A 23,000-nucleotide genomic window follows, 5' to 3' on the forward strand; every position below is an offset into this window, starting at 1 on the left:
TCTCATTTGCAGACGATACAGCATTATGTATAGAAGATGACGATATAACTAATCTTTTAATAAAAACTGAAAATTACTGTAGAAATATCAATCAGTGGATGACAAAAAATAAGCTTAAACTAAACATTAGCAAAACAAAATATCACTGCATAAAAACATGAAGCATCCATCATGATACTGAAATTCACGTTAAAATCCATAGCTGTCACCCACAGGAACAACATAACTGTAATTGTGAACTCATAGAAAGAGTTTACGAGTATGAACATCTAGGAATAATCATTCAAGAGGACCTAAAATGGAGTGCTCATTGCAACAAACTTGTGAAAAAACTTAAGATTACACACAGTCCTGATATATAGATTGAAGTACCTAATAGATGCAGACTTTCTAAAAGATATTTTCTATGCTTGGGTTTTCTCGATAAATGCCTATGGCTTATGTGCTTGGGGAGGTGCATATCAAACTAACATTGAAAAACTAAGCAACATATATAATAAAATAAGAAGTATGATAATGGACACACATCGTGAAAACAATAATAACATAAATAGCTATATATTTACCGAATGATTAACTTCTTACAAGAAACACACACACACACAACGAATGGTTACAGAGAAAAACAAATAGAACCTCGGTAAAACTTAAAAACGAATATCAAATGCCAAAAACTAAAAAACATCTCTTCCAGAAAAGTTTCTCTTTCAATGCACCTAAAATAATGAATTTTTTCCTAATCGGAGTACCAAACAACGAACAACACTAACAAAAAAAAAATGAAATATATCAATAAGTAAAAACGTCTGAAATAATGAAAATGATGTTTTCCTAGCACATTATGAAATGTTTTGCTCGCTCTATTTCATTTTCACATGTCCCGCTAATAGCATATCTAGACACTATCACATAAATTATGTCTTGCACACTGAATCTCACCTACAATATATATATATATAATTCTTGAACTTTTTGCGAAACCTTCATAATTGTGAAATTACAATCGTCTATTCTATATTTTTTCTGTGATAAATTTTATCTCATTGCTTTATGCCTTGTAATGTACTTTGGTTCAAATTGGCGGCTAAACAAATAGAAATATTTAAAGGAAAAGAAAAATATGTATGTATATATATGTATCACTCATTATATTACTTTTACTATTATTTTTCCTTTTTATTTCTTATTTACCAGTATATACTCGTGTATAAGCCGAGTTTTTTGTGGAAAAATTCGTTCCTCAAATAGGGGGGGTCGGCTTATAGATGATAAAGAAACTACAAAAAAAAGTGGTTGCCTTGAAAGAAACCAGAGATTGGCCTAGTGTGCCAATGGGTACATGAGGCGTGGAATTCTGTTTCCACCGAAATTATCATCCGACCCTTCAAAACGTGTTGCATCAGCAATGCGATGGACGGAACTGAAGATGATATGCTCTTTGAAAGTGACAATGGCGATGACAGCCCAGATGAAGATGAAAGCAAAGCTGCCGCATCCCCTATGATGATCTGACGGATTACGATGAGCTTGGAGACTCAGAAGAAACGGATTGAAAGGTTTTAATCGTTTTCTATTGTAAATTTCCGTAAACTATTAATTTTTCATGAAAATATAAGAATTTTTTTTTCTCTGAAATGTATAGATTTTTTGGGGTCATCTTATACACGGGTTTTCAATTTATTGCGATTTTGGTGGTCCTGAAGTGCGGGGGGGGGGGAAAGTCGGCTTATACACGAGTATATACGATAATTATTTCTTTTTCTCTCTCTTATTTTGCTTGTGTAAACAGAGAAGATATAAATCTTATAGGCTTCCTGGAAGGACAATTGTCCCTTGGGGCCACACAGATGTCTTTATTGTTTGTGTGCGCGCTCAATTTCATACGTATATTTGCGTATTGTCAAATTAATAATAAAGTGTTTGTCTTCAACCGCCACATTCCTTCTACAAAACTGTGCGGAATAGTAAAATAATATGCTGCCTTATACAATATAGGAAATTTTTTTTTTTCTGCATAGCAAAAAAACACTGCGCACATGGAAGCATTCTGAGACTCTAAGCGACCATAATTTGTAAATTTATCCACCATGAAAAAATGGTGCGTTTCTGAGGCACTTTTGTCTATAACGGGTAAAAATAAAACTTCATCAGCAAAAATATGCCTTCCAGAAAATGTTGAAAACAATTATACAGTTTAGTATTATATTTCCATGAGAAACGTATCAATGAACTAGAACACCTCCCGCCACCTATCAAATGAAACTGTTACAATTTTTCGATTGAAATTAGTAACCGCATTTTGATTAATGTGCCGCGTGAAAAAAAACAATATGACATGATATTATGTATAGTTAATATATTATAAGTAATAATATTAGTTGAATTATCAAATTTGCCTCGAAATTTTAACAGTTGTTATTTGTCAGCGGTAAAACAACGTTAGTAAAACTCGCAAACTGCAACCGCACGTATGTATTATTTTTGAATGTTATCACAGAAAGCCTGCGACAGCTACACTTTGCGTGTTTTACTAACAATGTTTTACCACGCACAAATAACAACTATTAACATTTCGAGGCAAACTTCATAATTAAACTAATATATTATTGCTCTTATATAATATTACTTCATATCATATCGCTTTTTTATATGACACGTTAATCGAAATCCGATTACTAATTTCACTCGAAGAATTGTAACAATTTTATTTGATAGGTGGCGTGAGTGGTTTTAGTTCATTGATGTCTTTTTCACATGCAAAATACTGGGTGATTCTAAATTCATGGGGCAAAATTTGATAGGTGATATGAGACACTTAAACAAGCATTTTTGATCATAGAATAGGCTGTCGAATCGCAAGAGCGGTGGAGGGTGTTTTTGGAGAACGATTTGTTGATTTTCCTCCGACGAATTTGCTGCGACGTGTGCTATCATTCCTTCGAGGGTGCATATGCACCTTCGGATTGAAGTTTGTTTTTTTATAGGTGCAAGCACCATCAAGGTTATGCTGCTCCAAACAATGATCAAGCGATATAATGGACTTGTGGTAGAATTTGCGTTACCAGGTTGCACCATGAGAAGGCCTACCACATTACAGTACCCTGCGCCCTGGTCTCGAGCATTGGCGTACGCAAGGTCAACGTTTTGGGCGGCGCATATTATGTTTCGGGGAGCACAAGGAATCTCTCCTAGAGAAATTTTGAGCTACTAACCTTCAAAAAAGCATTTTAAACCAACAGATATTGTTAAAGATACCATACGGTTTTTTTTGGTTATTTTAATTTTTTACTGAAATATTTGAAAATATATTTTTAATTTTTAATCATGAGGGCACGGGCTCCCTTTGTTCTCTCCTGCACACTACTTCTCTGGTTCCAAACCATGGGCGGAGATACGGGGGGGGGGGGCATTGCCCCTCCCTCCCCAGCGTCAAAGGCGGAGTCGACTGATCTAATGTATAAATGTATATATGAATTGACATCATCATCATCATCGTGCCCCCCCCCCAGACTTCCAAATCTATCTCCGCCTATGTCCCAAACATATGAACTCGGGGCTGTTACTTCGCTAGAATGTTTCGCTGCAACGTATGAATAAAAAGGAAGGAAAAACGTATCTTTATGCTACGCAACATAACAACATGTAAGCAATATAACGCGGAAGGGAGAATCACGATTTTAAAAAATAATGCCGGGTTTTTTTCCCCCCTAGGAGTAGTTTCTGCGCCGTGAGCAACGTGAAAACGCTGATTGGTCAGAAAACTTGAAACTCAGGTTTTTAACCAATAGGCGTTTTCACGCTGCACACGGCGCAGAAATTCGACTCCTAGGTAAACCCGGCTTAAGGAATGAGGAGAGCGTTTCTTGGATTTTCAATAAATGTGTGTGCGTTTTGTCTTTGTATTCAGAATGAATATACTAATTTATCAATTTTTGATGTTTTCTCCCAAAAATGCGCAAAAACACATTTGTGATACTTGATTGAATGGAATTTTCAAATTATTTTTAGTAAATTTTAGTAGAATTTTTATGTCTTATAACATATATTTGTGCTAAATAGCTCAACTAATCCTTTGAAGGGCAGACACTTTTCCAAAACCCACAGGAAAGAATGCAAACAGGATGCAAAGAATGCCCACTATGGGACCCAACCCTTCCACTTCAAAGAATTATTATATATTGATTTGATCTTTAACTCAACTCCATCAGAACGTTTTTATTTAGGAAATTCTCTCGTGACATCTTAAATAATCAACTTTATACGCGCCCCCCCCCCAAGGGGGCCGTGACCAGTGCCGTCTTAAGAGCATCATCGGGGCCCCAGGGCCAAGTGATTTTTCTGAGGCCTCCCTTCTCTTGAGGTCCCCGCGTGGGCCCCATGCGTTAAGACGGCACTGGTCGTGACCAACACTTCGGATGAACCACCGTATCAAGGTAATAGAGGCGAAAACTCTTTTCAGGCAGTCGTTAAGGATGTCAGGCGGCAGAATTTCTAGGACCGGGCCCTCAGAGAGAGAATAAATCATGTTTTTATTTATTTATCTGGTGCCTATAGGTGATGAGAAGCTCTCAAGCACAACATGGGTTTCTTATACAGGGTAAGCAAAAAGTCCGTAGGAACTTTAAAACTTCATAAAAACCGGAAAAATAACCGAAATAAAAAACGGTTTGCAGGGTTAGCATCGCTAGGTCATAGGGATTTTTTAAGACAAAAAAAAAAATCTCAAAAACAGCCGATAGGTGGCGCTGGTACGAGCGACTTCGGTGGAAGTATGCAAATGATACGGTTATAAGAACTGCCGCTCCTAATCCACAATCATATCACCGTTGTAAACCGTGTATGTGAACAAGGATGCTGAGTGCGAATGAAGAAAGCTTTGTTGGTGAAGTTGTTTTACGTGAACCTGTGGTGGTGATCATGTGGGACACATACTGCTGTAATAAACGATTTGGAGGCATTCTGTTCGTTATTTGCGTATCTTTTCTTTGACTTGTGTACGTCAGCGCCACCTATCGGCTGTTTTTGAAGGTTTTTTTTCTGTCTTAAAACAATCCCTTGACCTAGCGATGCTAACCCTGCAAAACCATTTTTTATTTCGGTTATTTTTCCGGTTTTTATGAATTTTCAAAGTTTCTTTCGACTTTTTGCCCACCCGGTATTTTTCACGTAAAGGCATTTAGCATTTTGAGCTCGTTCCGGCACTGATGCCTCTGAGCAGCTCGTAAACATTTGATTTTTACTCGTGAGCCGTTCATGAATTTTCCTATAATTACCAGCAGAATGACTCGAAGGTACCCGTTTCCTACATTTCGTGACAAGCCAAGCAAGAACGATATCTGACTCCCGTCATTATGGAGTGTAATACCATGTGTGAAGGAGACGTATTGCTGTGCATTCTTCAACGATGATAGAAAAGTAAGTTGGCAAGTAATAAATGACATTTTTGTATTATTCTCTAACTCATGTAGATGACCATATGTCCAGTTTTTCAATGACCATATGTCCAGTTTTTCAAACATGGCCGATAGGACAAGCGATATGATCCATGACCAGTAACAAAATGGACACAGATTGGTTAAAAACAAAAAACTGGTATTGATTTCATGTTTTTAAACAATCTAGATGGATTCGCTGTGTATTGCAGACCATATCGTCCAGTGTGAACTGGGCCTTAGTCCAACAGGATAACCGTGTTTTTCTTTTCCACGTCACTTGTTGCTAAAAATTCAATCGTGCCGCCTTTTCTTTTTTTGGGGGTAAATCGAGGTTATTCCATGCTTAGAATAACACAACCATAAGTATTCTTATGGGCATTGTATAATATTTAATCGTGTACAGTAAAACCTCGTTAATGAGTCACTCTTGGGAGAGCGAAAATATGACTTAGTAAGCGGAGTGACTCGTTAAACGGAGTAAGCCATAGCTGTGCCAATTCCTGCCTGAGGACAATTGGGACTTCCAAAAAGCGACACGGTAAGCGGAGTGACGTGTTAACCGAGTGACGCACTAACGAGGTTTGACTGTATATATATTGTTTGTAATTGCATTTTTAATTGGGTTGCTATTTTTGAAATATCACATCCATATTTATTATGGGCATCTTTTTCCTCAGCCACCTCGTTGGGCATTTTGCCTGTTGTGGCGTTGTATTTGTATTGTATATAAATACAGGGTGTTGCTTAAAATGCAATACCCCCCCCCCTTTTTTTTGGTCATGAAATGACCTCATTCGCGTAATATACCTATAGGTATTGATAGATCTCCTCTAAAAATATTATTCCTCAAAATTTTACTCTCACGGATATTTATACGCTTGCCAATTAAAGGATTAAGGAAAAAAAGAGAGAGAACAGGACAGGAAATAGCGATTGGCTATAGTAATTAAACTGACGTCACACTTGTGACAAAGCCAACACCCGGGTTTTGGTAGGCAACGCAGCACAAGTTTACGCGAAAACAAAACCGTTGGAAGATTGGCTTCAACGCAAAAAGTGCCCTTGCGTGAAAGTATTAAAGGTCCTGGAGTGAAAACAGATACAGTTCGTAGACAGATCAGAGAAGCTAGTATTTGATTCATAAAAGAGGGTTAGGAAATCGCCTGTCACAACGAAGCACCAAGGAGAGGTGAAGAAACACTGAAATGGGCACGAAATCATGTTTTATGGAGACAAATGTCGTGGAATCATATTGAGTGGTGCAAAAAAAAAGGAACTCGGCATGTTTGAGACGGATGCTTTCAGCATACAGTAAGGTGGAGTTTCGGTAGTGGTATCAGCAGCATTTGCTTCTAATGGTGAGGCTTCCTTAACTTTTGAAATTGGTCGTCAACATTCTGTTCTTATTATAAAACACTTTATGCAAAACATACATTCATATGGCTCATCTTCAGAGTGAATCTAATTATAAGCGCCCAAGTTGAAACGATTTCTTACTGTTAAACGCCACCTACATAATGGGGTTTTAAAAAAAATCGGTCGGTTTTCAATAGGTTTTGATCTGTTTTCAATGTTTCGATAAAAAGAAAAAGCCGCATTCACAATTGCCACACACACACATTCTTCCAATTTACCCTTTTACTTCCATTGAAGACAGATTTCTGCAAAACACACCCAAAGCATCCAATTTACGCGCTTTCTCCTCCACCGTGGACACTCTTATGTCTATTCAAGTCCTCTAGGTACGAAAATGATATACTAGAAGCATCACATACATTTGGTTTCTTTTCAATGGGGATTAATTTATGTATTTATAAACGTGTTTTTCCAGAAAACTTTTTACCGCAAACATCGCAATCGAATGGTTTTACTCTAGCGTGGTCTTTTATGCGTGCCCGTAAAGCTAACAAGAGTCACGAATCCTTTTTCCCGCAAGTACCACCACCATATGGTTTAACTCCAGTATGAGCTCTCCGGTGAGCCTTTAAACCAGCAATCTCTGTGAGAACTTCTCACCGCAAATTTCGCAATCGTATGGGTGTGAACTTTTCTGCTTTAAATTACCAATCTGAGGGAAAACTTTTTCCCGTAAATATCACATGCATATGGTTTATCTGCCGAACGCACTCTTCTGTGTTGATTAGAAAAAGCAAACTCAAACAACTTCTTACCACAAACACCACACTCATATGGTTTCCCCCTTTAGTGCGAACCATTTTGAGAAAACGTTTTACCGCACACATCACACTCTATTTTTACAGTTAATAGAAAATGCAGTTGTGAGAATTTAAGTAGAAAATGGTTTAAAAACTTTCGCATATGCAAGAAAAGGGGGAAACACGTGCTAAATATGCATGAAGTTATCAAAATACCCTTAAACAGGTTTACGCAAAGTTGATTCGGAAAGCAATGTTTTCAAAGATGAATGGACCTGGAAGTACTTTTTTACAGTTGTAAAGGATAAACACAAAACTGTTGTTTCGCATTTGCAATGAAACCGCGGCAGTCTTTAAATAATGCAACCTATCCTGCCCCTTCGTTTTCGAAGAGCGTAAAGATTATTCCAAATCAATGTCCGGCCTGCCTACGTTTTCTTTTTTGGCCCGCTCCTAAGAAAGTTTGCTATATCACTGCTCTAGCAAATTCAATTTTTAATTACCTCCTCTGCAATTGCTTCGAGAGTATTCCGACCGGATCGTTCATAACTGCTCTATTCCTGTTATCACCGCGCACGAGCATGGAGGTGGGAAAGCGAGCTCTTTCAGGGTAGGCATTTAACTTACAATGCAGGCATTTTCAACCCAGTGCTCGCGTCCAATTTCATGCTCGCGAGCACTTGATCGACTTTATAATTAAACACCTTGTACAAATTGCATTCAATGACTGAAATCACCGATTTCACATGCAATTCGCATGCCAAACTTGCCGTCAGGGTGCTCTTCTTTTGATGATGGGTACAAACAGCGCTCGCGAGTAGAAAATGGTGGAAGACCTCCGTGTTAATGGTATAAAAGACATGGCCCGGCTCCTTTCACGGTGTCGCTACAGTACTGTTACCACTAATAAAAAAATCATCTCGTGTATTTTGCCGGCGTTCAAACAGATGTCACCAAGTCCAGTTTTGAGATTTTGCCGCTTTAAACTTTTAATTCGTAATGGAGAATATTGAAATTTATTTTGAAGCTTTCTAACTCGTACAGCGGGTTTACTGATGTTCAGACGACTGGTTCGTGATTCATATAATGAAATAACTAATTGCAAATTATAACTAACTGCGGTGGTCCGTCAAAAAGTTTACTGTGTGACTTGGTGACTTTTGCTTGAACGTCAACGACTTATTGATATTTAAAACTCTGGGGGGGGGGGGGGAATGCTGCAGATAATTTGCAGCAGTATGCATGGCCCCCACATGTTAGAGCAGGGCCGGTTTGATGGCCCATACACACGCTCAGTTATACCTGCGCAGGCATAACTGTACAGTTATACCGAATCGAAAAACCATTCCCTTCAGGTCGCCTGTGCAGGTCAACTGACGGCCCCTACACACGCTCAGTTATGCCTGCACAGTTGGCCTGTACAGGCATAACTGCGCAGGTATAACTGAGCGTGTGTAGGGCCCTTTAGACTTTGTGGCACCCGGTGCAAAAACAGTAGTCAGCGCCCCCCCCAGGTGTGAATCCAGAGTGATGTGTCAGAGGAGGCAATTTTTGCTAGTCATTCATTCCACCATATTATCAGGCTCTAGGTGTGGTGATTGTCCCCACCTCTTGGTTGGGCATTAAGGGACGAAGAAGTCAGAAAAGCTTCTTCTAGAATGGAATTACTGCTATTTAACTAGTAAACAAGCATAAAACCCCAACTTGTTTGATTTAATTATGAGATTTAAAAACATTAAAAAAGCAAAACGTCACACATTTTTACGCCAAAGTGCATGGGTTTTCTCATGCGAGCACATTTTTGTTTCTCCTGGTGTTATAGGTAGGAACGAGGTCCAGGTGCAGGATCCCTATTTAAAATGGCCAGCTAATCATAGGTTTTGATTCATATTCATTTGTTTTTTTTATTTTCGAAATACTGTACTGTATTGGCTCTCCGAGACCGTCCATCCCTTTGGGAAAGAGCGCAAACCATCCCAAGATGGTGTCTCTGGGCGGTCATGTCTGTCTGTCCTGTACTGTATTGGCGATTCGATTCTGCGTTTTTAATACAAGTCGGGAAAAAAAGAGGCATGAAAGGCCTATGGCTGAAAAATCTTTCCCACATCAGAAGACACCTTCAGTTCTTGTAACACTCCTCACAAGGAAAACACTTTGGCTCTCGTTAGTAGAAAAATTGAGTGACCAAGGGTGATTCCTCCATTATTATTTTTTTTTACTGTACAACAAAAGAGAAAGAAATTGCGTCTCAACCAAAATCTCCTGCAGGGGGAAAGAGCTCGAGAGAGCGTGTATTTTTATCTGACCAAAATCGCGATGTACTGTACGTATATAGGTGCACTGCCCATCGATTCTTTTATTTTCGAAAAATAACCATAATATTATATACACACACAAACCTCCAATTTCTTTCTCATCTCGGTCATTTTTTATGTATATTTTAGTTACTTTTTTTAAATAAGTATCTTAAAGTTATTTTTCTAGTTTTCGGCGCCCCTTCTCATTTCGCGCCCGGTGCAACTGCACCGGTCGCACTGCCCTAAGACCGCCCCTGGCCCCTAGGCTGGGATCTTTTGCTAGGCCCCCCCCGGCCAGACTTTTCACGGGCCCTTCTATAGTTACTTTATAGCGTGAAAAAGGCAAAAAATTAGAATTGTCCCGGGCCCTGTCAGCAGGCCCTCCCATGTGGAGGCCATGGCAGTATGTAATCCACATTAAATAACTCCGATAATTTTGAACAATATTTTCCTGTCCATGATATCCATATCCTGAACAGCTCAGCAGGATATGGATGATGATGATGTCAATTCATATACATACATTAGATCAGTCGACTCCACCTTTGACGCTGGGAGGAGGGAATGCCCTCCCCCCGTATCCTCGCCCATGCAAACCATGTTTAGAAGAACAAACAGTATGGGGATGGCTATAGGCGTACGCAGAATTTCGGGGTTTTAAATTTTTTTCTCTTCCTGGGGGGAGAGGGGGGGTTACGTTTTTTCCTGCAAAGTAACACTATAATCTCAGCTTGTGGGTTAGAACCCCAAACCCTCCCCCTTTGCGTACCCCAATGGGAATGACATCATTTTGGAAATTGAAAGCTAAGTGGAATGATTTTTCAGGGAAAAAAATTAAGAAACGTAACACATGAGAGTATTCAGTAGTGTCTAGAACAGGCATCTTCAATCCATTGCTCGCGAGCACCACGGTGCTCCCTGAAGTCCCCAGAGTGCTCGTGTGCAATTTCGTGCTCGCGAGCACTTGATTCACGTTTTTTAATTAAACAAGGAATAAAATCATCCTTATTTCCTGCATTCGTATACCAAACTAGCCTTGAGGGTGCTCTTGTTTTGATTATGGGTACAGGCAGTGCTCGCAACTACAAAAGGGTTGAAGACCTGTGGTCTAGAACGACGAGAGCCTAAAGTGGCGAGCAACCCCGAACTTTCGGGCGGGCTCGGCTACGTCACTTCGTTCCTCCGGCCGTTAAAGGGGCCCTTCCCCCAGGCTGAAATTATCAACTATATTTCGCCAGAAACATGGCAAAACTATACCGCGGCCGTAAATGTTCCGAAGTTCCAAATTGAAAGATCAGAACAATTAAAATTAATTTAAGAGATCAAGGAATGAAGATGAAAAAAAAAAAAAAGCAGCAGCTGATCTGAATGGGATTCGAACCCACAACCTTCGATGACAGAGCCTCTTACGTTAGCCACTACAATTGCGAGCCCTATGTAAAATTGAGTAATATATCGTTAAACGTAGCTAGGTTATATGTTGGCGCCAAGCCGGCAACCCATTCATTTTCGTTGCATCACCACCAGCCAATCGTATCACTGACTCTTGAGAATCAACGGCTTCTTACGCCACCGGGTAAAATCGTTCATGTGTTTGTGGTGCCACCTAAAACCACTCATCTAATACAACCGCGAAATTTCGTTCGAAAATTTTCAGATTTGGTTATGATTGAACAAATGCAAATCGATTTGTTTCATCGAGACAATATTTTTTAAAGTACAATCCATTGCACACAATCAGTTTTCCTCACCACGCTACGTCAACATGTGGAAATATTCATGGCATGCGTGCTCATACACAGAAACGGGTGCGGTACCCCAGGTCGATAAGATACTCGCCTTAAGTACCAAATGATGTTTAGAGGTGTCGCGAGTTCGATACCCGGTTTGACCTTGTCAGAAAACTTTCCTGACACAGGGGTACAATAAAAAACGGCGACTTGACCGCAGGGAGTCCCCCACCGAGGGGTTAGCGCGCCAACCTCTCGATGAGTATTAAAAACAAGCCCACCGTTCGGAATCGACAATAAATTGTAGGTCCCGGTCTAATTAGCCCTCATGTGCAGGAAATGAACGTGGTGCGACAAAAATGAACAGAAACGCATCCTGGGTATTTCGAGAATCTTGTTGATTTCATATTTATTGCAAACAACGCATTTGATTGCTGGAAACAAAACTGTGCATCCAAAATATTCGCTCGCTGTAGCTGGTGCAAAATACGTTTCTGCTTTATATGCATTTCTTCAATGAGCCTCATATTTGTAACACTTTCAATCTATAAATAAATTAACCTTTCATTCGACCTGAATCAATTATATCCATTGCAAACTATGCAAGATAGTACTGATGCACCTAATTCGCATATTATGGTTTTCGAGTGATACTTTTAAGAAGCTATTTTTCAAATCTTTAACTCCTCTATATACAGCATAAAGCAGTGTTTCTCAACCGCCGGGCAGCGACTAATCTGCCGTTTCCTTTTTCCCCCATTCATGTTCCGTTAATCATGTATTTGACCGGGCCTTCCACTTACAAAAATGAATGAAACCGGGCCGCGGGCTTCCAAAGGTTGAGAACCACTGTCATAAAGCACGTTTTGATAGTATAAGCGTATTAGATGTTTTCGTTAATTTTCAAGAATGCAAAGTCGCCAATTGATGCTAATTGTACGGGTTTCTTGTAAAGTTGGAAAAAAAAATATCTCATCTCAAAACTAATAGCGGTACATGATTCATTTAAACGAGACAAATCAATTGAACACAGACATTGTTGAGCATGATTTTGACCATGGCAAAAAAACTTTTTCCTCGAATTCTTCTCACGGTTATAACCATTGTTATCCAGTTTCAAAAACCACCAAGTTTGGTGAATTTGCATGATTCGGAAGTTACGTAATCAATTTTTAAAGCGTTATAACTCGTTAATAAATGGGTCGAGTCCAAAAACTGTGAAAACACTTTTCCATATCAGTTTTTCACAAGGAATCACGTGCGTAGTTATTGGGCAGTCGATAGTTACCACCCCGCATATTACAGTAATATTTTGATTATAAACAGCAATACAATGAACGTGACATCATGTTAATTTAATAATTCGCTTGTGGTTCAAACGACATATCGGTAAATACAGATTAGAAAAGTACGTTTTATAGTCCAACAATCGTCAATGACTACAACGATTGAGTAGTTCCGATGATATAAATCCGATTTGCGATATAATATGACTCTTCCAATGCAAACAGTGCTTTCCAGGATTCGAGCGAGAATTCAATGAAAATCTTCGATACCAACAGCATTTTCACAAAGTTCTGCCACTTCAAGAAGTCATCTATATATATATTGGGTGGACAAATGTCCCGAAACTGTCAGTTTTTTGTAATTAAGGATTTTTTATTCTAGGAAGCAATATAAATTTTGAACGTCTAACACCACAATTCAGTTTTTCCTACAGTGGACCCTCCCACGAAGAACCAGGTCGATCCGATCAGCAGCTCCTAGAGATAGAAGGCCTCTGCACTGTTTTCCATAAACATCATTCAGACTACCTAGCGAGTTTGCCACGTTTTGAAACACACAGCAACCTATTTCGTTTCTTCTTATTTTGGCATAGAATCTTCCTGATTGGCTCACAAATACTGCATAGTGATTGGATGTGGGGGCATGGAAATTGCCAATTCTGGGCCCGATCATTTCTTTTCCTCACAACGATGATACTGGCACGAGCAGGGAATTTTTTCCCCCCTGAATATTCTGAGGGAAATGGTTTACTTACTGACGTCACAAGCAGACTGCAGAGGCCTTCTATCTCTAGGAGGTGCTGATCCGATGTGTGAATTCTTAGTCCCACTCAAGTCACCGTCACTATTGATTTTTTAATATCGTTTCACCTGGTTATATACATATATATAAAATATTCTACCGCAAGGCACATACTCATATGGGTTTTCTTCAGGTTGAGTCTAAGCATGAGTCGAACGATGTCGAAGTCTCTTAACCCGTCCAGTGTTACTGACGTAATATTACGTCGGGAGTTCTACGGAAGAAATACAAACACCATTTTCTTTTGCTTGCCAAGTATTTGCGCCAATTTGAGATAAGAATGTAACCTTGAGAATTTTTTGTATAAGTAGATAAAAACATGTTTTTCACTCGAGATCTTTTGTCTTTGCTCGAGGGGTCGTACATAAGAAAAATTTCGCAGAGAGGATTTAAAACCTACTAGTGTGCTATCAAATTGGAAATGATATCATGTACAATATGCAAATGCGTGAAGTTATTGGAAATATTGTGGGTAGGGGGCTAAAGCAGCACTTCCTAGAGATAGAAGGCCTCAGCACGCTGCTTGTGAAGTCAGTAAGTAGTCCATTTTCCGTCAGAATATTCAGGGGGGAAAAAATTCCCTGCTCGTGCCAGTATCATCGTTGTGGTGCCCGATTGGCGCAGTGGTAAAGATGCTCGTCTTCCACCAAGGTCCATGGGTTCGAATCCGCGCGGGCATAGAACATTCGAAGCCAGTTCTTTACTTACCGAGCCTACGGCGACCACCGATGGATGGAGCCTTCATTCCCCATCCGACTCCACTGGTTGGAAATCGCCGTATGGCGATATATGACCGGAGTTGGTGTGCGGTGTAGTAGTACCATCGTTGTGAGGAAAAGAAATGATCGGGCTCAGAATTGGCGATTTCTATGCCCCACATCCAATCACTATGCAGTATTACCACACTACGCAAGCAGCACAAAGATGTAGATCTATATCGTAAAATTTCAGTTTCCAATATAGATCTATATTGGGCCACGATATTGTTCTGCTAAAAAAGGCATAGTCACAGAAAAATAATCTATATCGTGAATGTGTGTGATATATTCAAATACTTCAAATTTTCGACAATAGATGGCGCCCTTTCACAAGAAATGAAGAGGGGGAAAAAAAGTAAGTTTCTGTAGGTGGGTGGGTTTGAACCCATTATAACATTAATTTACAAGTAATGGTTTTTTACTTGTATTTTCAATCATTCTCACTTTCATGTATGCACAAAAATTACAAAATAGAAATTGTGAGACATATTATCATTTTGAGGCAGATAATTGAAAAAATTATATTATATATAATTGAGGGGACACCAGTATCGATTGGTAAGGGACAATGCAAGGTTATGGTGTCGCACGGGGAATTTTTCTCTAATAGGGTTGTCAATAAATGGAATAGCTTACCCCCGGAGGTAGTAAATTGTAACACAATTGACACGTTTAAAAAGAAGTACGATAAACATTTTGGGGTAAATCGAGAAGCTATCCATTCTTAGAATAAGACAACCATAAGTATTCTTTATGGGCATTGTATAATACTTTATCATGTGTATATATTGTTTATAATGTTTCTAATTACATTTTTAATTGGGTTGCTGTATTTTTGAAATATATGACATCCATATTTGTTATGGGCATCTTTTTCTCAGCCACCTCGTTGGGCATTTTGCCTGTTGTGGCGTTGTATTAAGCACAAGAAACAAATTAATGTATTGTGTAGTATACTAATTATTTATTTAAAATTATTAATTTATGCTAATAAAATACAAAATAAAAAATATGCAACACAAAAAAGTTAAAATTCTCAAAGTATACTTTGAAAATTTTAACTTTTTTTGATGTTTTCTTTTCTTACCATATATGGTAGAAAATGAAAACATCAATAGGGAAAAAAACGAATAATAAATATTTTGAAGATAAACACACACACATATACAACAAAAACAAAGGCAAATTTCTCTAAATTAAAAAATATGTGCAATTATAAAGTGGCAATTAAAGTTACGGTCGATAAGTGCTCGCTCCTCCTAAAATACCAACATCTACGATGTAAAACATACACAGTAAGGATTCAATTATAACTGACGAAATGATTTTGATATATCAACGTAATTAATCCTATTAAAATCAAAATTTCATATGAAAAATTATTCATTCAAACGTTTTTAATTTCAATTCAAACAAAAAATTGTACGCTCGACTTCACATTTTCTCCAAATTTTCATTTGAAGGCTATATTTCTATTTAAAGGCACGGCACACGATATGTTGATATATCAGCATATTGTGTATCTGATATAGATCTTTGTTAGGTTCACGATATAGAACTGTTTTTCAAACTATATTAAAATAATTTATTGTCCCAAGTTGTTCTCCTTCAAAGTAAAGATTATTCATATGGAATCAAATACATATTCGTCTGAAAAATTAAAGACTTGATCAATTAATATCATGGGCGGAGATACGCCCCTCCCCCCCCCCAGCGTCAAAGGTGGAGTCGACTGATCTAATGTATATATGAATTGACATCATCATCATCATCACCGTGCCCCCCCCCCCCAGACTTCCAAGTCTATCTCCGTCTATGATTAATATCATAAATAATTTGTACCATATAGGACAATATCGTTCTATATCATAGTTATGACATCTGATATTCCTCTGACACTTCTATATAAAACAATGTGGTCCAGATATTGTACTATATCGTTGTGCTGCTGGGGTATTGTTCAGGGCCGTCATTTCAACTTTTCCCGGGGGGGGGGGGGCAAAGCACATGTACTCAATGCATGTACATATACATTTGTATATATATTACCATTTTTAGTGTATTTTCGAAAGCCGGGATGCCCCCCCCCCTCTTCCCTAAATGACGGGCCTGGTATTGTTCTACTGAATCTCTAAAGAAAGTATCCTCAAAGCCGAAAGTTCCACATCCTTTACCTATTCAGTAAAGATCATAGATTATATTTGTCTGGTTCACCCTGTCACCCCGGGAGCAAATTTTTAGACTGTCTCACCAGCTAGCAGCAACCGTATAGCATTAGCCTCTTTGTCATCCTATTTACAAATGTTTCCAACCTGATAGCGTCATACATAAACAGAAAATCCAATTGACGCGAAAAGGTTTTTATGCTTATGTATAAAGATTATAAAAAAACGCACAAAAACTTGCGTTTTTTTAACTCTTATAAAAAAAACCAACCCCGCGGTCGCGGAATGGGGGTGATTTTTGTATTATGTCTATGGTGCCTATTGTCCGTTCCGAGAATAACTGACTGCGAAGGAGGGGGATGGCCGCCTAGGGGAGTTTTACTGCATTTAAATATACAGTCGTGTATATATTAATTTTTTTTTTTATAAATCACTTTATTTATAAATTTACATGTTCATCACTCCTAATGAACTATTTCATTTCTTGCTAAAACTCTGTTAAAACTGATACCGCTATAATACAGGAAGAATAAAAATACAAACTGCACAGGTAATAACAATAAAAACAAGCAAAAATGATACAAAGTCAGATTTCAAGGTGGGGAGGAGCGAGCTACTGTAACGAGGAATATCCACTCATATATATATCATCCGATTTTCATTTAGCAAACCGTCTCGAAAACCAATATTCTGAAACCAAGGAATACATTTGAAAAAAATTCGAACTAGAACAATCTCTTATCTTCTACTATTGGTGAATTTTCGCTAGGGAGAGAGGGAAAAAATGCGTTTCATTGAAAGAAGGATCTACAGGTTAAAGGAAATACCACGAGTTCTTCTCGTTCAGATCGGAATAAATCGAATCACTTGTAGTGTCTTCGCCACCCCTCTTATGAGAACATCATCAGAGGTAGAAATTTCTAAACAAGTTGCAATCACGTGTTTGTTTCTCGAGCGTGGACTTTTTTATGTTTATTTAAGGCGTCAAGCCACGGGAACTTTTTACCGCAATCCTCGCATTCGAACGGTTTTTCTCCAGTGTGGACTCTTTCGTGCCTCCTTAAATCGTGCTTAAGTGAAAACTTTCTACCGCAAGTCTCGCATTCATATGCTTTTTCTCCAGTGTGGACTGTTTTGTGCCTCTCTGAATTTTTTTGTTGAGAAAACGTTTTACCGCAAACATCGCACTCGTATGGTTTTTCTCCAGTGTGGACTTTCCGGTGTGTCTTTAAACTACCGTGCTGAGAAAAACTTTTCCCGCAAATATCGCATTCATATGGTTTATCTCCCGTATGGGCTCTCCCGTGAACTTTCAAACCGGCAATCTGCGAGAACTTCTTACCGCATATGTCACAATCATATGGTTTTCCTTCGAAGTGAATTCTTCTGTGTGACTGCAAACTATTCTTTCGTGGAAATTTCTTACCGCAAACATCACACTCAAATGGTTTTTCTCCAGCGTGAACCGTTCTGTGACTTCTTAAATGTCCCGTCTGCGAGAACGTTTTACCACACACTTCACACTCATATGGCTTCACTTCAGAGTGAACACTTTCATGGAGAGCTAATTCGAAACCACGTAAGAATAATTTGCCGCAAACTGCACATTTGAAGCGTTTCTCGCCAAAATGAATCCTCCTGTGGTTTTTTATAGAAGCCTTCGACAGAGTTTTGTTGCAAATGCCACATTTAACCGTTTCTCTCTTTTTACCATGGACTTGGGTGTGTTTTTTGAGAGAGGAGTTGTTCGAGAACTTTGTATCACAAAATTCACACTTGTATGTCACTTCATCATTGGCAATCTGGCCATCGGTAACCATGTCAGAGCTAAGAGCGTCACGTCCCATTTCCTGTTTTAGTCGTAAGTTATCCATCCTCCGCCTAGTTTCTCACGCAAGAGATCATCACTAGAATAACTAGCAAACTTTTTATCCGGATCTGAAGTTGTCATCAAAAATACACGTCGTTCACATCAATATGTTCGCATCATGAAATCATGTGGGACAAATGCGGAGAAAGGAAAAAATAAGTCACTGATTTTCTTTGAGTTCCTGAAAACTGTTGAATATTGTTCGAGAAAGGATAGCAGTGTACTGTCTCCACTTTTTTATCGAGAATGATTGACGCCTTTCCAATCGGTGTTGTCTCGCACAAAATGCCCGAGGAGGAATCTTCAATCACCTGACAATGAAGAAAATCACGACGTCAATATCCTGGTAAATTATGGCGATGAGAAACAGAGAATCAAAAAAATATTCACCTCAGATACTTCTATATTAACTGAATGTAAATTTAATATTTCAAATATGCAAGACAATGAATGTCTTGGCTGGATAATTTGACGAATATTCATATAAAATTGCTGTTTCTCAGCAAGTTTAAAAACGAATACAATTTCTAAATCGTGCGTACCTCATGCTCCAAATGTATTCGAAATGATAAGTATCATGATTCTCGTGTAACAGTTCATTGCGTTGAAAACTTTTCTAGTCAAATTTATCCTTCAAAATTTTGGATAAATAAAAGCAACGCGTTCGTAACTTGAAAGCGATTTTCGTCCCAGTCGCGATCCCCTGGCTTTCAATTTGAACGACGTAAGCATAATTGGGAAAACACTGGGTATCTTAACTAAAGCTATCGTATGCAGAATTTTCTCGGGTGGGGGTTCGTTTCTTACTGCAAAAATACACCATAATCTCGACTCGGGGGGGGTTTAAGGATCTTGCGTACGCCTATGAAGTTACCGCTTACAGCAAGAGAACCAGCCACGATTTGTTCGTAAATTTTAGTTTCATTATGAAGGACAACCTCTCACATAGGCGCCCATTCACAGACTTGAAAAATCATTAGTTTATCCCGTGATGATACATTCCACATCTAAGAAAACATGTCAAACACATAAAAGGGAAAAACCGGGGATTTTTTTGAAATTTCAACGGGTGACCATATATAAATCCCATTTTTCCATGTCCTGATGTTTTTAGCAATAATTACCCACTTTGCTTGAATTAATTATCATATTTGGTGACAATTACCGATTTTTTTTTTACTTGAAATCTTGATTCCCCCATATTTTTTTGAGAAAACGGGGTCAGCCTAAAATTGCAAGGACTGGAAGAGAGTTCTTTAGGGATTTTCCATTCAAACAGCGCTCAATTTGAGGAGTTTTAGGGATTTTTCTATAAAGATACAAAAAATCGGAAGAATTAAATTTCCGACCGAAAGATTTCAATAAGGCTGAAAAATCGGAAGCATTGGCACCCATGCTCTCAAATACATTTACAAGTCAATAAAGCTCAATTTCATCACTATTAGTGGGTCTACAGATGCGCAAACAGTATTCGAACTCTTGACAAGTGTTTAGTACCATTTTGCGTATTATGAAATGAACTAATGCAGAGATACACTGTTGATACGGATTTAGAGGCTCCACATTACACCAACAAGAAAAGGGTAAAAAAGGTTTCGAAAAAATTACCACTAATTCTATTCACGCACAAAAATATAAAAATATCCGGCGAAATTATTACGGGTCATTCAAAAAAAAAAAGAATTGCAAAAATTAATATCTTGAACGCCAATAGAGGCCAAGAATGACAAAAAATATCCCATAACTCTATAGTGTTAGTGACGACATTCAAACACCACATGATCAGGTGCAGTATATACAAAGAGGGGGAAAGAAAGAAATAATTGGTTTCAAAAAGGGAGAAGCTGGAAGGGGAAGAAAGAAACGCGCGCACTAAATTTTAAATAATAGCTTGCTTATTGGCCGGGATTACCCTATAAAAGTTTGATAACAGATCTTTTACAAAGCTTGAAAAATTCAACCAATAACCGCATCGATTACATTCGAGCAAATGCAACCAGTGATGCAACCGGTTGAATTTTTCAAGTTTTGTCAAAGAGCTTTTACAAAACTTTTATAGTGTAATCCTGGCCTTATGCTATTTTGTCTCCCACTCTCTTTTATTGTTATATATCTCCTCCCCTTCTCTCCCGTTATTTTTCTTCTCCTCGCATAGTATTCAACAGAAAACAAAAAGGAGGGCTAGAGCAGTGGTTCTCAACCGGGGCCCTCAGGATATTCCAGAGGGCCATGGAGGAAAATATCGCAATAGGGGAGTCTGGGCTGCTGATAATGGGGCCATGAAGAAATTTATCAAAAGAGTGACTTAAAAAATTTAATTTCAAACAAAATGCATAGAATATTTTTTTTCGCAATTTTTTCCCCTATTTAAGTAACATTAACATAAAGATTTGGTTGATTTTTCAACACCGAGCATAAGTATCTGAGTAGTTGAAAGATGAAATTTATAGTACAAGTATCAAATATTTTAAGAGTTTCACGAAAACAAGCACAATGACATTTTTGTGTGTTCTCATTCAATTTTTCATAAGTAGGTCTCCGATTTTTATGAACTAAAGATGAAACGTCGTTGCTGATAACGTTTCTTCTTTAGGTCATAAAAATCATAGCCCTTGTCATAAGCTTGTGTTATCAATAAGGTTTCGAGATGAATGTATAAATGCATACAGTGTCACGTTATTGACAGTAACATTTATTTGAAGACAAAAAACAACGTTAAATGCGTAAGAAATTAATCATGGTCGCAAGGGGGGGGGGGCATGGGCAAAAAAAGGTTGAGAACCACTGGACTAGACAGTGAAAAGAAAATTTTATTTATATCGCCAAGACGCGCGAGAGGCGATGAGCAGCCAACTGCTGTAATTTTTAATGGCTATACAATGTTCATCGTGCGGCAGACGCAGAAGGGAGCGTCCAGTGATTTTCGGCGATGTTTCCTGAAAGAATATTATAATGTCTGTGTTAGCCGTTTCTTCTTTTTCAGCTAATTTGTTAAGAAGTATGTAACTTCCGACGGGGCAATCGCTAGAACTGACTCAAGTCAATAGCGGACTGACCGTGTCCGGTTTGAAAGGAAGAGTATGGTTAACAAGGCTTCCTCTTTCAAATTTTCTACGTATGAAGAACGTACCTTAGATGGGTCTGTATCAGCGCCCCCTCCCCCAACGTAACCTAACCCATAGGATCCTATGTTATACCCGTAGCTTCTACCGCACCCCTGGAACTTTCCATCGCCCCCAAGGGGGCGTTAACGCCCATGTTGGGAATCACTGGTCTATATCATGGAAACAATCCACTGCCGATTTAAACTTTCGATTATGTTGCTCACAATGAACTTGTCTTCCACTTCTTAATCATTACGTAGTTTCGCTTCTGTTTCAGGAGCAGTCAGCTCGATTAATTCCTCCCCTATGGATTTTTGAATTGCTGTTGACCAGTTTTCTTCTATGCCCACATCATTGAACCCTTCTCCATCCAGCCGCTTCACTGACGTGACATCTATCGTAATTTCTTCGACTAGCTCCGTAGAAATGGTTGTCCTCAGTCACACATTGTAGTCAAATGTTCTTCCAACACGAGATAACTGTTCCCATCTTTCCAGCTTCAGCAATGGTATCAGTGAAATTCATCCATGACTTGTAGACGTTCCTTGCATTTGCATCTTGATTGCCTGTACACTCATCATTAAGTAATGTGTATAGAGTGCCATAAATATGTTCGCATACCATCCGATCAAGCAGCTGAATGTTACTGGAGTTAGGTGTATAGTGCATAGAGGACTAAAGCACTAGAAAAAGTCCAGGAGAGGTCTTTAAAACGTTTATTTAACACGTACAATTTATATTTTGTTCCGATACGAGAATTAGCACTGCACAGTGTTTTCCAGAGAACCCTAGTCATACCGGGCCGTGAGTGATTCGTGGTTTCGTTTTTCCCATTAATTTTCTCTTTAGTTGGGTCTATGTTATCGAGTATTTCACTTACGCAATAGAGATTTACCGGGCCGCGGATTTCCAAAGGTTGAGAACCACTGCTCCATATTATACAGTTTTGAATGGAAAAGGCTCTAATCCTACAGAGTAATGCAGACATGCTTTGATATATCTCGTGCAACCTCTGGGTTCTTATCTTGGACAGGTGCAGCTCATTATTTGTTGATAATTCGCTTAAGGTTTGTGTGGAGCGTGGTGTTAGTCTTCCCGCAATTGTGAATGCAAGTTTCAACTTTATCATTATGAATGAATACACTTCTTGAAGTTAACCATAGAAAAGAAAAAAAATGCTATTGATTATCAAGTGTAAGAAAAATTTGGAGTTTGAAAATTAACCGTGTCAAACATAATAACTGTTGTGTTTTCTTTAACACTTTGTTAGCCGAGTTGATAACACATGGGTATTTATTTTGATGAGCATTTATTATTACGTTAGACTTAGATAGATTACATACATATATATAGGAAGAATTTATAAAGCGGAAAGAGCAGAACATTTAGACATCTTG

General features: G+C 38.5%; 2 protein-coding genes across 2 annotated transcripts in view; both read right to left on the reverse strand.

Moving 5' to 3' along the window:
* The window catches only part of LOC149068314 (uncharacterized), a 59,500-nt gene that overhangs the window by 8,539 nt on the left and 27,961 nt on the right, over nt 1-23,000 (reverse strand). The window lies entirely within an intron of this gene.
* LOC149068315 (uncharacterized) lies at nt 16,924-18,801 on the reverse strand. The gene has a single exon (XM_089251751.1). It carries the CDS (start codon nt 18,501-18,503, stop codon nt 17,565-17,567), a length of 939 nt encoding a protein of 312 aa, XP_089107877.1. The 5' UTR covers nt 18,504-18,801; the 3' UTR covers nt 16,924-17,564.

Source organism: Pholcus phalangioides, unplaced genomic scaffold (genome assembly GCF_987345545.1).
Source record: "Pholcus phalangioides strain wild (caught in Gottingen) unplaced genomic scaffold, Ppha-v1.0 ptg000027l_1, whole genome shotgun sequence".
Taxonomy (NCBI): domain Eukaryota; kingdom Metazoa; phylum Arthropoda; class Arachnida; order Araneae; family Pholcidae; genus Pholcus; species Pholcus phalangioides.

Coding starts and splice junctions, on each gene's coding strand:
- LOC149068315 (XM_089251751.1), bottom strand. CDS start 18,503: ATGGATAACTTACGACTAAAACAGGAAATGGGACGTGACGCTCTTAGC.